Source organism: Triticum urartu, chromosome 2A (genome assembly GCF_056163025.1).
Source record: "Triticum urartu cultivar PI428250 chromosome 2A, HENAU_Tu73, whole genome shotgun sequence".
NCBI lineage: Eukaryota > Viridiplantae > Streptophyta > Magnoliopsida > Poales > Poaceae > Triticum > Triticum urartu.
In genome coordinates, this window is record NC_141874.1 from 468,386,813 (window position 1) to 468,401,035 (window position 14,223).

The 14,223-nt window shown below is 52.1% G+C and overlaps 1 protein-coding gene across 1 annotated transcript; it reads left to right on the plus strand.

Annotated features, from left to right (window-relative positions):
* Positions 1-9,898: 9,898 nt before the first annotated feature.
* LOC147985495 (uncharacterized) lies at positions 9,899-10,823 on the plus strand. The gene is made up of 2 exons (XM_087539888.1): positions 9,899-9,941; positions 10,036-10,823. Exons 1-2 carry the CDS (start codon positions 9,899-9,901, stop codon positions 10,821-10,823), a joined length of 831 nt encoding a protein of 276 aa, XP_087396014.1.
* Positions 10,824-14,223: the final 3,400 nt, after the last annotated feature.

Consider the following 14,223-nt stretch of genomic DNA (forward strand, 5'->3'; position numbering starts at 1 on the left):
CCGCATAGCTCGGCCATCCGAGGACCCCATAATCCAGGATTCCCTCAGTCGTTGCTTGTCAACAACGGGTTTAGCATTAGGTTCCATATTAATTTTGTGCTGACAAAGAGTGGGACTAATGCCCTTAAGATCATCAAGAGTATATCCAATAGGAGCATGGTGCTTCCTTGGAATTTTTAATAATCTTTCTTCTTCATGTTCTAAAAGGTTAGCACTAATAATAACAGGATATATCTTTTTCTCATCAAGATAAGCATACTTCAATGTGTCAGGCAATTGGTTTAATTCAAACACAGGATCACCTTCACGTGGAGGAGGACCTCCTACAGTTTCAATAGGCAAATTGTGTTTAAGGAGAGGTTGTTGTTCAACGAATATTTTATCTATTTCATTTCTTTCACTCAAAAGTGCATATCATTCTCATGGTCTGGTAAATATTGTTCTAGTGGATCAATAGGAGGTACGACAATAGAAGCAATACCAATTATGAGGTTTTCTACGAAACTTAGAGAAATTAAACTCATGAGACACATCACCAACACTAACACTGGCAGTTTCCTTCTCAAAATTTATTTTAGCATTAACAGTGTTCAAGAAAGGTCTACCAAAAATTATGGGACAAAAGTCATCTTGTCGAGAACCAAGAACTAGAAACTTAGTAGGGTATTTAATTTTCCCACACAAGACTTCAACATCTCTAACTATCCCAAGTGGTGTGTTGGTATCTCTATTAGCAAGTTTAATAGTAACATTTATGTCTTCTATTTCAACAGGTGCTATATCATCCATAATTTCTTGGTATAAAGTAAAAGGAATAGCACTCACACTAGCACCTAAGTCACATAAACCATGATAGCGATGATCTCCTATTTTAACTGAGACAACAGGCTTGTTCTTATCTTTAGTATCGGGTCTGGTAATTCTAGTAGCTTCATCACAAAAACAAATAACATGGCCATCAACATTTCCTACAAGAGATCTTTAACCATAGCAACACACTAGGTTCTACTTTAATTTGTTCATAGGGTTTAGGTGCTTTGATATTACTTTTTCATACCACTATTGATACCTTAGCATGTTACTTTATCCTAATAGGGAAAGGTGGTTTTTCAATATAAGCAGTAGGAACAACTGGATCAACATTGTAATGATAGTTTCATCAGTTCGTTAGTTTCTTCTTTAGTTGGGGGTGCTATTTAAACCACTTACCCTTAGAGAGATCAACATGAGTAGCAGATGATTCACAAAAACAGGCTACTATCTCAGAGTCAAGTCCATACTTAGTGCTAAACTTGTGAAAAGCATCGGTATTCATAAAATATTTAACACAATCAAACTCAAGATTAATAACTGACTCTTTACCTTCATCGAGTTCCCAATCTTTAGAGTTGCATTTAATTCTTTCTAAAAGATCCTGATAACCCACAAGTATAGGGGATCGCAATAGCTTTCGAGCGTAGAGTATTCAACCCAAATTTATTGATTTGACACAAGGGGAGCCAAAGAATATTGTCAAGTATTAAAAGTTGAGTTGTCAATTCAACCGCACCTGAAAGACTTAATATCTGCAGCAAAGTATTTAGTAGCAAAGTAATATGATAGTAGCGGTAATGGTAGCAAAAGTAACATTATTGGATTTGTAGTGATTGTTAGAGTGGCAACGGAAAAGTAACTAAGCAAACATCAATATATGAAAATCTCGTAGGCAATGGATCAGTGATGGATAATTATGTCGGATGCGATTCCTCATGCAATGGTTACAACATAGGGTGACACAGAACTAGCTCCAGTTCATCAATGTAATGTAGGCATGTATTCCGAATATAGTCATACGTGCTTATGGAAAAGAACTTGCATGACATCTTTTGTCCTACCCTCCCGTGGCAGAGGGGTCCTATTGGAAACTAAGGGATATTAAGGCCTCCTTTTAATAGCGTACCGAACCAAAGCATTAACACTTAGTGAATACATGAACTCCTCAAACTACGGTCATAACCGGTAAGTATCCCGATTATTGTCACTTCTGGGTTAACGGATCATAACACATAAAGGTGACTATAGACTTGCGAGATAGGATCAAGAACTCACATATATTCATGAAAACATAATAGGTTCAAATCTGAAATCATGGCACTCGGGCCCTAGTGACAAGCATTAAGCATAGCAAAGTCATAGCAACATCAATCTCAGAACATAATGGATAGTAGGTATCAAACCCTAACAAAACTAACTCGATTACATGATAAATTTCATCCAACCCATCACTGTCCAGCAAGCCTATGATGGAATTACTCACGCACGGTTCTGAGCATCATGAAATTGGTGATGGAGGAAGGTTGATGATGACGATAGCGACGGATTCCCCTCTCCAGAGCCCCTAACGGACTCCAGATCAGCCCTCCCGAGAGAGATTAGGGCTTGGCGGTGGCTCCGTATCATAAAACGCGATGAATCCTTCCCTCAGATTTTTTTTCTCCCCGAACATGAATATATAGAGTTGGAGTTGAGGTCGGTGGGCACCAGGGGGGCATGAGGCAGGGGGCGTGCCCCCACCCTCATGGATAGGGTGTGGGCCCCCTAGCCTTGATTCTTTTGCCGGTATTTTTTATATATTCCAAAAATATTCTCTGTTGATTTTCATGTCATTCCGAGAACTTTTATTTCTGCACAAAAATAACACCATGGCAATTCTGCTGAAAACAGCGTCAGTCCAGGTTAGTTCCATTCAAATCATGCAAGTTATAGTCCAAAGCAAGGGCAAAAGTGTTTGGAAAAGTAGATACGTTGGAGACCTATCAACTCCCCCAAGCTTAAACCTTTGCTTGTCCTCAAGCAACTTAGTTGATAAACTGAAAGTGATAAAGAAAAACTTTTACAAACTCGGTTTGCTCTTGTTGTTGTAAATATGTAAAGCCGGCATTCAAATTCTCAGCAAAGATTATGAACTAACCGTATTCACAATGACATTTTGGTCTCATGTTTTCTCATATCAATGACATAATCAACTAGCGAGCGATAATAATAAATCTCGGATGACAACACTTTCTCAAAACAATCATAATATGATATGACAAGATGGTATCTCGCTAGCCCTTGATGAGACCGCAAAACAAAAATGCAGAGCACCCCTCAAGATCAAGGGCTAAATGGAAATTGTAAGAGATCTAGTCCCAGTCATACTCAATGTAAACTAATAATAATACATGCAAATGATAGTGGTGCTCTCCAACTGGTGCTTTTTAATAAGAGGATAATGACTCAACATAAAAGTGGATTTGTAGAGGTGCTAGAGCTCGATTTTGAAATAGAGATGAATAATATTTTGAGTGGTATACTTTCATTGTCAACATAGCAACTGAGAGATCTCGATATCTTCCATGCTACACACATTATAGGCGGTTCCCAAGAAGAATGGTAAAGTTTATACTCCCCCACCACCAACAAGCATCAATCCATGGCTTGCCCGAAACAACGGGTGCCTCCAACTAACAACAATCCTGGGGGAGTGTTGTTTGCAATTATTTTTATTTGATTTGAACATGGGACTGGGCATCCCGGTGACCGGCCATTTTCTCGTGAGTGAGGAGCGGAGTCCACTCCTCTTGAGAATAACCCGCCTAGCATGGAAGATACAGACAGCCTGAGTTGATACATGAGCTATTCGAGCATACAAATCAGAATTTCATTTGAAGGTTTAGAGTTTGGCACATACAAATTTACTTGGAACGGCAGGTAGATACCACATATAAGAAGGTATGGTGGACTCATATGGAATAACTTTGGGGGTTTATAGAGTTGGATGCACAGGTAGTATTCCCGCTTAGTACAAGTGAATGCTAGAAAGAGACTGGGAAGCAACCAGCTAGAGAGCGACAACAGTCATGAACATGCATTAAAATTAATCAATGCTGAATGCAAGCATGAGTAGGATATAAATCACCATGAATATAAATATCGTGGAGGCTATGTTGATTTTGTTTCAACTACATGTGCCAAGTCAATCCACTCAAATCGTTCAAACAAGGATACCACCCTATCATAACACATCACAACCATTTTAATAGCATGTTGGCGCGCAAGGTAAACCATTATAAACTCCTAGCAAATTAAGCATGGCATGAGCAACTGTAATCTCTAAATGTAATTGCAAACATGTTTCATTCATATTAGGCTGAATCAGGAACGATGAACTAATCATATTTACAAAAACAAGAGAGGTCGAGTTCATACGAGCTTTTCACATCTCAATCAGTCCATCATATATCGTCATTATTGCCTTTCACTTGCATAACCGAATAGTGTGGATAATAATAATAGTGCACGTGCATTGGACTAAGATGGAACCTGCAAGCATTCAATTCAAGGGAGAAGACAAGGTAATATGGGCTCTTTGTTAGATCAACAATAATGCGTATGAGAGCCCCTCAACATTTTCATTAAGGTCTTCTCCTCTCGACCCCAAAGAAAAGAAAAGAAACAAAACTATTTACACGAGAATGCTCCCAACAAGCAAAAAGAAAAACGAGAAATCTTTTTGGGTTTTCTTTTTAATTGCTACTACTACAAGCATGGAAAGTAAACTAGCTAAAAGCTAAATCTAATTGTTTTTGTTTTTTCTTAAGGTTTTTCAAACACACAAGAAGAATGCCAGAAAAGAAAATAAACTAGCATGGATAATACAATGAAAAAGTATGAGCACCGACAACTGACATGAGTGTGTGAACATGAATGTAATGTCGGTGAGAAATACGTACTCCCCCAAGCTTAGGCCTTTGGCCTAAGTTGGTCTATGCCCATGGATCAAAGCTGCCCTCTCCGGTGTACTAAGGAGGGCCCTCGGGTTGCCACTGGTTGGTGATCTCCTCCGGATCCCACTGATAAACAGACTGGCGGTGAGGATCAAATAGTGGCTTCGGCTCTAGAGCTGATATCAGGCTCTGGTATGCCTGAACGGCCTCTGGCAAAACAAGGTGCGTGCCTGAAAATATGTTGAACAAAGAGGGAGCAGGCAAGGTAATAGTCTCAAAGTAATTCTTATCAAATATCAGTCTATAGTTAAGAATCTTCTTCTTATACTTAACAATAAAATCATGTGCTACCATACTATTATAATCTAGAAAACTATGAGCTAGCAACTTTTCCTCTTTCTCATAGTGCAGCAAGGTACGAGGAGAAGATGCCTCCTAAGACGGGATCCTTTGTATGGTTCAAATTTAACCATTTAGCAACAATAGCGCTTAAACTAAAAGTGGTATTGTCGGGGGTTGGGTGCGACATATGCCAAAGGATGGCTTATCATGGTGGGGGCGAGTAGAACGTCGCCGGTTCCTAGAAACGGGATGAGGCGAAGACATGCACGCCGGCGAATCTTACCCAGCTTCAGGGCTCTCCGGGGAGATAATACCCCTACTGCTGCTTTGCGGGGTCTCCGCATGATCACTATGGCAAAGTGCTTACACGACTGCTCCTTGAGCTATTTCCTAGAGGTAGGAGAAGGCAAGGCTAGCTCTCTCCTTCCTATATGATCTGGTCTAGTACTAATGGATTCCAACCCTCTGCTTGGGTGCCCTGGGGGGTTATATAGGCCTACCCCCCAGGGGTACAATGGTAATCCGGCCGGACGCGGGCCCACCCGTCTATCTATCTGGTCGCCGTCTTATCCGCCGACTCCTGGGGCCCGCCGACTGGTGGGCCCCGCCGACTAGCTCGGTACGGAGCCGACAGGCCGTGTCCGCCACGGGCGGGTCTTGCCGGTTGCTGATTACTGTAGCCGTGCTTCTAATGACGCGGGCTTGGTCATGGAGTCGTGGCAACAGCCTCACCGTCTGGCGGGCGATCACTATTGCCACTCTCCGTCACATCTGGTTAATGGCGCGTGGGCCCCGGGGGAGGAGCTGGCCGACTCTCGGGGGCCGACTCCCAACGGGTCCGGCTGGTGGTGCACTTGCCGTCTTCTGGGGTCCCGCTGGCCGATGGGACCCCTCACCCCAGGGTCGTACAGACAAGCCGTCGTGGGCGCAGGATTTGGTCCACCGGTGCTGATGTTAGGGCCGGTGTGACAACAGTGCCACGCCTCTCGGAGATCTCCATGGGTACGGCGTACTGTGGCCATGCCTGCCTCTGGGAAGGGGCGGGAGCAGGCTTCACTGTAGCCACTCCCCTGTCCTGTCCCTCTTGATGAGGACATGGGGTTTGTGGGAGTCGCGGGCTGACTTCCCAAGGCCGGCTTCTCAGGAAGTCGTCAGTCAGGAGTCGGCTTATCCTGAAGTCGTCCCTAGGACTCGGCCACGAGCGGCTAGTCGGTTGCCTTGCCACGGACTTCTCAGAAGGCGGCTCTTTGTCCTGGGGTCTTGAGGGGCGCAGCCTGCCCCGATGTCTTGAAAGGTTCTGGGACTCGGGTTAGCCTACCTGCGGCCCATTACTCCGACAGTAGTCCCCGAAGCTGATGAGGTGCCGCGGACGATCGGCCGAGGAGCCTCAGCAGTTTCTCTTTCCGGGTGCCCGAGACATGGATCTTGCTTGACTTCTGTCGGGCCGACTAGAAGGGGTCGGACTCGCCCAACTCTGACTCGCACGATATTTCAAACGTCGTGACGGGATCCAAGTAGAGTGATGGCTAAGCTTCCAGGTCGCTGCCCGTTCCGGGCCCATCACGTGGCAACACGCGGCCGGGCCAGTCTGCCAGCCTACGCGCGTGACAGGACAGGTCCGTAGGTGGGGCCCGCCATTACCGCGCCTCAGCGCCCAAGCGGATCCGCTGTGGCCCAGGCGGACGGTTCGGATTCCCATGGAGTTACTGCACGCAGTAACTTTGTCATGGAAACGTGGGGGTCGTGGGGTCGTCGGCGCAGTAAATTCCACGTCCGGCCCCTCGGCTTCGCAGCCCATGAAGCTATAAGCAGGGGGAGGAGGGGGGCGCGGCAGAGCACGCGCACCCCTCCTCCACGCTACTCCTTGCTCTTCTTCTTCTTCTTCTTCTTTCTCGCACCGCCGCGCGCCCAAACTTTGCCGAACGCCGCGGCGATCCGCTCACGATGAGTTCTTCTTCTGCCGCCGTGCCTCCCTCGGTGCATTCCGGCACCTGGGATGGCTCAGAAGTCCATGAAGACCACATCAAGTTCCTCCGCAAGACTCGTCGGCTCCCCGGCGAAGATTATGTGCGGGTACGCCTTGCGCCGAGGGGGGAGATCTCTCCGGCACCATAGGAGGGCGAGCGGGTTATCTTCTGCTCGCACTGCCTGCGCGGATTGGGGCTGCCGGCGAGCAACTTCTTCCGCTCCTTTCTGGAGTTCTACGGCCTCCAGCCGCACCACCTCACGCCCAACACGGTGGTGCTGCTGACCGCCTTCGTGGCCTTGTGCGAAGGCTTCCTCGGAGTCCTCCCCACCCTCGAGCTCTGGGGGGAGTTCTTCTACTCCAAGCTCGGCACCCAGCTGCAGGCATGCCGGCTCAGTGCGGCGCATTCATCGCCGTGCGGAGGTCGGGGGCCAACAACCCCTTCCCCACCATCAAGCTAATAAAGTCGGTTAAGATGTGGCAGTGATCGTACTTCTACGTGAAGAGCGTCTTCGAGAGGGGCGATTGGGTCAACCTGCCGGCTTTCGAAGCCGGCCCGCCGGCTGGGAGACTGCCCAACTGGTCGTTCCGGGCCAAGTCGCTGACGCTTGCGGGAGCTGGCACCGTCGCGCGACTCCGAGTGCTGAGGCAGTCGGAGGGCCTGACTGGCCCGGACCTACTGGCCGCCTTCGTGGTGCACCGAGTTCTCCCGCTCCAAGGCTGCCCCCACATGATATGCCAAATGAGCGGGCGCCGTGACCCGAGTCGGATGTGCACCAAGGACATGCCTCACGAGGAGGTGGCCTACATGGTGAACTACCTCTCGGACAGCAAGCTCCTAGAGGACTTGCGGTTCGGCAAGGAGCCATACTCCCGCGCCAACCCCCCGCCCACGGTGAGTTGCCCTTTCTTTCTTTGGATTGTCTTCTGTCTTGCCAAGTTTGTTTGTGTGACCTGACCAGTCGGCTTTGGTCAGAATCCCCTCCTCCATCCACCAGCCGGCACCACGGGGCCGGCCCGCGAGTTCCTTGCCGACCGGGCGGAGAGCGACGTCGACAACCCTGATCTGGGGGCGGCGGCTTTGGAAGACGACGCCAAGGAAGGAGGCGGCCCGCGGCTCGGTGCCAGTCCAGAGGACTGGCCTGATGATGAGGAGGAGGTCGCCCCCTGCCATCGGCCAGCAGCCAGCCATCCCGGCGCGGGCTCTTCTGCCGCGTCGGGTGCTCTAGGCGGCGGGAAGAAACGTAGGGCCGTGCCGACCTTATTCGGCAGTCGGCCGAAGAAGCCCAAGAGTTCGCGCTCGGCGACCAAGCGGGACGAGGCGGCCGCGAAGGCCATCCGCTTCCGCAAGGAAGTAAAGAAGCCGCCACTGGTCTCCGCGTGAGTATTCCTGTCTTAACGCTTTATTCTTTCTTTGTAGCTTTTGTCTGAGTCTTTTACTTGCTTCCCTCGCTTCAGGGCTCCCCTCACTCTTGAGAGGGTTGTCGCCGCCTCCGTCATGGGGTCAGCGGAGACGTCCGCCACCACTCGGCGGATTGACCCCGCTGCCGACCTCCAGGAGGCAACGGAGCGGAACGCGCAGGAGAAGCGCAACGAGGAAGAGGCCGCCCGCCTGGGGAAGGTGGAGGCCGATAAGGCGGAGGCCTCCGCCAAGAAGAAACTGGCGGAGGTCAAAGCCGTCGCCGCAACGAAGCGGCAGGCTGAGGAGGCCGCGCACTGCCAATCGGCGGTGTTCGTCACTCCGCTGAACTCTGCACCGCCGCCTCCGGAGTTCACGGGGCAGACTAGGGAAGCCGGCGGCGAGAACCCCATCATGGAGAGGGAAGGCGGCGACTCCTCCATGCCGGACGTGATCGCTCCGCCGCCACCTCCGCCGCCGTCTGGGAGCGCGCAAGGCAGACAGCCGACGGACCTGCCGGTGCCGCCGACTGAAGACGAGGCCCTGGCGAGGCTACTCCTCCAAGTCGGCTCGCCAACGCGCCGCCGTCTTGAGAAGGCGACTTTGGCGCCACGCCGCCCCCTGGAGACCCGACACCGCCAGCTCGGCGATCCCAGACGCTGAAGCGACGAGCGCCGCGCCCATTCGATGGGTGCGAGGAGGCGGCAGAGGGCCGCTGAACCAGGCGCTTCTGGACGTCCAAACGAAGCTGCGAGCTGAGGGCGACGCCATCTAGAATTGCACGAAGGCGTATCTGGCTTCGCGGGCAGCTGTCCGGGTATGCTTTCTCGTTGGTCCTTGTTTTCTTGTTCCTTTCTGTGGGGGCGCGCCAGCGCACCCACTGGGTGTAGTCCCCGAGTTTCGGGCTGGCTGCTGAGCAGGCGGCCCGGAACTTCCAATTGGTGAGTTCCAGGTACTAATTTTTGTCTGAAATACTTGTCGCAGGACTACCACAACCTCTGTGTCACTGCCTTCAACCGCAACATTGAAGAGCTGGGCAAGCGGACCGCCGACCTGTCGGAGAGCCGGAGTGAGTCCTTTTCCTTCTTTGCGGGGTGCACTGGCGCACCCGTGGGCTGTAGTCCCCGAGATTCGGGCCGACTGCTGAGCAATCGGGCTGGATCTCCTCGGTGACCTTCTTGTTTGATGACTTAACGCCTTCTTTCTTCCTTCTCTTCAGGAGCCAACGCTGCTCTTCAACAGCAGCTGAGCGAAGCCTACTCCGCGTTGCGCGCCAAGGGGGAGGAGTGCAGCAAGCTTGCCACAGAGCGCGATTTGCTGGCCACACAATTGGCAGAGCAGAGGGAGCTGCTTACGAAGACGCAGAAGGAGGCGGAAGAGCCGGAAGCCGCCCTCCTGGCCGAGTTCGCGAGCGACCGCTCCTCCTGGACTGACAAAGAGGCAATGCTGGCCTCCGGCTTCCATGAGATTGAAGACATCATTGATGGTGAGTTTCTTTACTTTCTTTCTTCGAGCTGCCGATTATAAGTCGTGCCGACTCCTGGTTTTGACTTGCTTCTTCGCTTCTTCCGTCTTGGCAGACTTCTTTCCTGGGCATTCGCAGGCTGCCATCCAAGCCATCGAGGCTGACCGTGAGGGTCGGAGGGCGGAAGGCGCAGAGATCGCCACCGATGCTCCACGAACCCTTGACGAGCATATCCTGAGCATCGAGGCTCACCTTCGGCCGACTCACCGGATGCTGCGCCGGCTTCAACGTGTCGGCGCCCAGGCGATTGCCGCCCTGTGGCTGGATATGCAGGCTCCGCGCACCCCCAATCGGACTGCCGACTGGATGGAGGTCGCGGCTGGTCGTCTTGAAGCCTGGAAAGGTTCCTCGGCCCGAGCTGGAGCGCGCCGGGCCTTGGAGTTCGTCAAGGCGTGGTATCCGGGGCTGGACCTAGACCGGCTGGCCACACTCCGGTCAGAGGCCCAGCCGGAGCTGGCAGCCACGGAAGACGCCCTCGTCAAGGATGCCGTAGCGATCGCCGAGTACACCGACACCAGCATCTTCGTCCCCGAGCGGTCTGAAGACGGCGAGGAGGTACCACCGGAGTGGCTTGGGATGAACCCAGACTACGGCGAGGACTCGGCGGAGGTGATCGGCTCCAGCGTCGAGGAGGAAGGCGAGGCGGAGGACGGAGGCGAGGCGGAAGCACCAGAAGACGGAGCAGACGGCCAGCCTCAGCTCGACAGCGCCTCCAGCAACGAGCCGCGTGCGAGCGAGCCGACTGCCACCGGAGGCGATCAAGCCGACACTGCCCAGCCGGCCGCCCCAACGCCTGACGCTGCTGCCTCCTCCGACCCTCCGAATCCGTCTGCCACTTCCTAAGTTGCCGCCTTATCTTTATTTTATCTACTTTAGTAGTCTTTGAAGAACTTGTTAATTCGCACAATTCCACCCGCGGGGTGTATTTTGAACTTCTGCTCGAAGATTCGGCCAAGGGCCTATGTTATGTAAATATTTATCCGAATTCTATCTTTTCTTTCTCATTGCTCTTTTGGCATTTTCCTTTGCCGCTTTCCCTTAGTTGCCTGTCTTGCCAGTCGGACAGCCGCTCTGCGGACTGCCGTTGGATCAAATGCTTGGCTACTTTGGGAAGGCAAGTACTTAGCCGTTTTAGAGTTTTATAGCAAGTTGGATAGAAGGCGGTGAGCCGACTGCTTAATAGTCGGCTTGCGAAAAGAAAAAAGGAAGGCTGGAAGCCGTCTTAAGCAATGTTTTATGCTTTGAGTCCTTAGCCATTTTTCATGCGAACGCCCATTCTACCTTACTCCTGCCCACCGTACAGTCGCTCTGCGAGCTGCGACTTCTAACAGGAGATGGCTTAGGCGCCACACACTACTTGTCCGGCTGCAGGAAGCATTTCATAGTGCAAGGCGGCAAGTCTCCGGGCCGACCTGTCGAGCCCGGTGCCAAGCGGCAAAACAAAGAGTAACATACTCGTAGGTACAATTTTTATCATATAGACAAAAGAGGGCAGTCCCCGAGCTCGTCTCGGGGGGCCCGAAGTCTTGGTACTTTAATACAAAAGGTAGAGTGGTACATACTGCATCAACTGTAAAATCTTCGGAGGAGATTTGCATTCCATGGCCGCTCCGTCTCTTTGCCGGAGTCGTCCCTCTTGCATGCTCGGGGCTTCTGAGCGTCAATCAGGTAGTAGGAGTCGTTACCCAGTACTTTGCTGATGATGAAAGGGCCTTCCCAAGGCGCCGACAGCTTGTGCTGGCCGGGCGTTCACTGGATCAGTCGGAGCACAAGGTCGCCCTCTTGGAAAGATCTTGGCTTGACCTTCCTGTTGTAGTATCGGCACAGGCTCTGCTGGTAGATGCCGGACCGGCTGAGTGCCAACAGCCGGCCCTCTTCCAGCAGATCGACGCCGTCTTGACGTGCTTCTTCTGCTTCCTCCTTGGTGTACATGGTGACTCGCGGGGAGTCGAACTCTATGTCCATTGGGATGACGGCTTCAGCACCATAGACGAGGAAGAAAGGCGTGAAGCCGGTTGACTTGTTTGGAGTCGTGCGCAGACTCCAGAGGACGGCTGGCAACTCACCGAGCCAGCAGCCAGCCGAACGCTCTAGAGGCTCGACCAGTCGGGGCTTGATGCCGGACAGGATGAGGCCGTTTGCTCGCTCCACCTGGTCATTTGACTGTGGATGGGCGACGGATGCTAGGTCCAGTCGGATGCCCTGTGTTGCGCAGAAACGGGCCAAGGCACCTTTGGCAAAATTTGTGCCATTGTCGGTGATGATGCTGTGTGTATGCCGTACCGAATTGTGATATCGGAGATGAAAGTCACGGCAGTCGGACCGTTCAGTTTCTTGATTGGCTTCCCTTCTATCCACTTGGTGAACTTGTCCACTGCAACAAGTAAGTGAGTTAAGCCACCTCGTGCTGTCTTGAATGGTCCCACCATGTCTAGACCCCAAACTGTGAAATGCCAGGCAATGGGGATGGTCTTGAGTGCGGAAGCCGACTGATGCGGCTTGGAGCGGAACTTCTGGCACCCTTTGCATTTTTGGACCAATTCCTTGGCCTCTTCTAAGGCCGTTGGCCAAAAGAAGCCGTGTCGGAAAGCTTTGGCGACGAGTGCTCTTGAAGCCGCATGGTGGCCGCACTCGCCTTGGTGGATGTCGCTGAGAATTGCTTGGCCTTGCTCTGGCTCTACACAGCGCTGGTAGATACCAGTGACGCTGCGCCTGACCAGCTCTCTGTTGACTATGGTGTAGGCTGCCGCTCGACGTCGTACCTGCCGAGCTAAGGTCTCATCAGTTGGCAGCTCTTTGCTCACCAGAAATTTGAGGATGGGCTGGGCCCATGAGGGTGCTGCAATTTCTTCGACTGCCAGAACTGCGACTTGGACGAGGGCGGCTGGGCTGGGAGGCAGCGGGGTGGAGTCAACAACCGCTTGCTGGGTTAATGAAGTCCCCAGGCCGACTGGCGCGGCTCTCGGGCCGAGTTCTAGAGTCTTTGAGCCCACCGCCGCAGTCCCGGGGCTAGGCTCTGCAGTCCCTAGGCCGGCCTCGACTGTGGCGGCTTTGGAGCCATCTGCCAAAATCCCCGTACCGTCTGCCGGGGCTCTGGAGTCGGATCCGACTTCTTCGGGATGAGCCGGCATGAAGATGGAGTTTGATTCTGGTGAAGGCTTGACAGACGGTTTGAGGAGGCGTTGAAGGGCGATGCCGGATGGTATTGCCTGACGGGTAGAGCCGATTCGTGCCAAGGCGTTTGCTTGGTCGTTGTCGTTTCTTGGCACATGGAGGAACTCGCACCCCTCGAAATACCCACTGAGTTGCTCCACGAGGAAACGGTAACTCGCCATGTTTGCATCTTTGGCGTCCCAATCGCCAGACGACTGCTGGAGCACTAAGTCTGAGTCGCCATAACACAGGATCCGATGAAAGCCGAGTTCTTTGGCAAGCCGGAGCCCGTGAATGAGCGCCTCGTACTCGGCGACGTTGTTGCAGGCGGCAAAATGGATTTGCAGTGCGTATTTCAGCTTGTCCCCTTTAGGAGAAGTGAGGACAATGCCAGCTCCCAAGCCGGTGCACATCTTGGAGCCATCAAAATGCATCCGCTAATGGGTGGAGTCGGGCGCTGGAGGTAGGTACTGGGTCTCGGTCCAGTCGACGAGAAAGTCGGCCAGTGCTTGTGACTTGATGGCGGTGCGGGGCTGGTAGTGGATGGTGTAGGGAGCCAGCTCTATGGCCCACTTGGCCACTTGGCCAGAAGCATCTCGGGTTCCGATGATCTCGGCAAGTGGGGCCTTGCAGACCATAATGATTGGGTGGTCTTGAAAGTAGGGCTTCAATATCTTGGCGGTAAAGTGCACGCCATAGCACATCTTCTGGTAGTGGGGGTAGTTCTGCTTGGAGGCCGGCAGTACTTCGCTCAGGTAATATACTGGTCTTTGGACAAGTAGTGCCTTGCCTTCCTCCTTGCGTTCCACTACAATGACCGTGCTAACTACCCGGCTGGTGGCGGCGATATATAGGAGCATAGGTTCCTTAGGAGTCGGAGCCGCCAGAACAGGTGGAGTAGTCAGCATCTTTTTCAACTAGAGAAAAGCTTCGTCCGCCTTGTGGTTCCACTCGAAAAAAGTGGTCTTCTTCATGAGTTGGTATAAGGGGAGAGCTTTCTCACCCAGCCGACTGATAAATCGGCTGATGGACGCCAAGCAACCGGTGAACTTTTGCACGTCCAGCAGTCGGCTGGGTACCTCCATCCTCT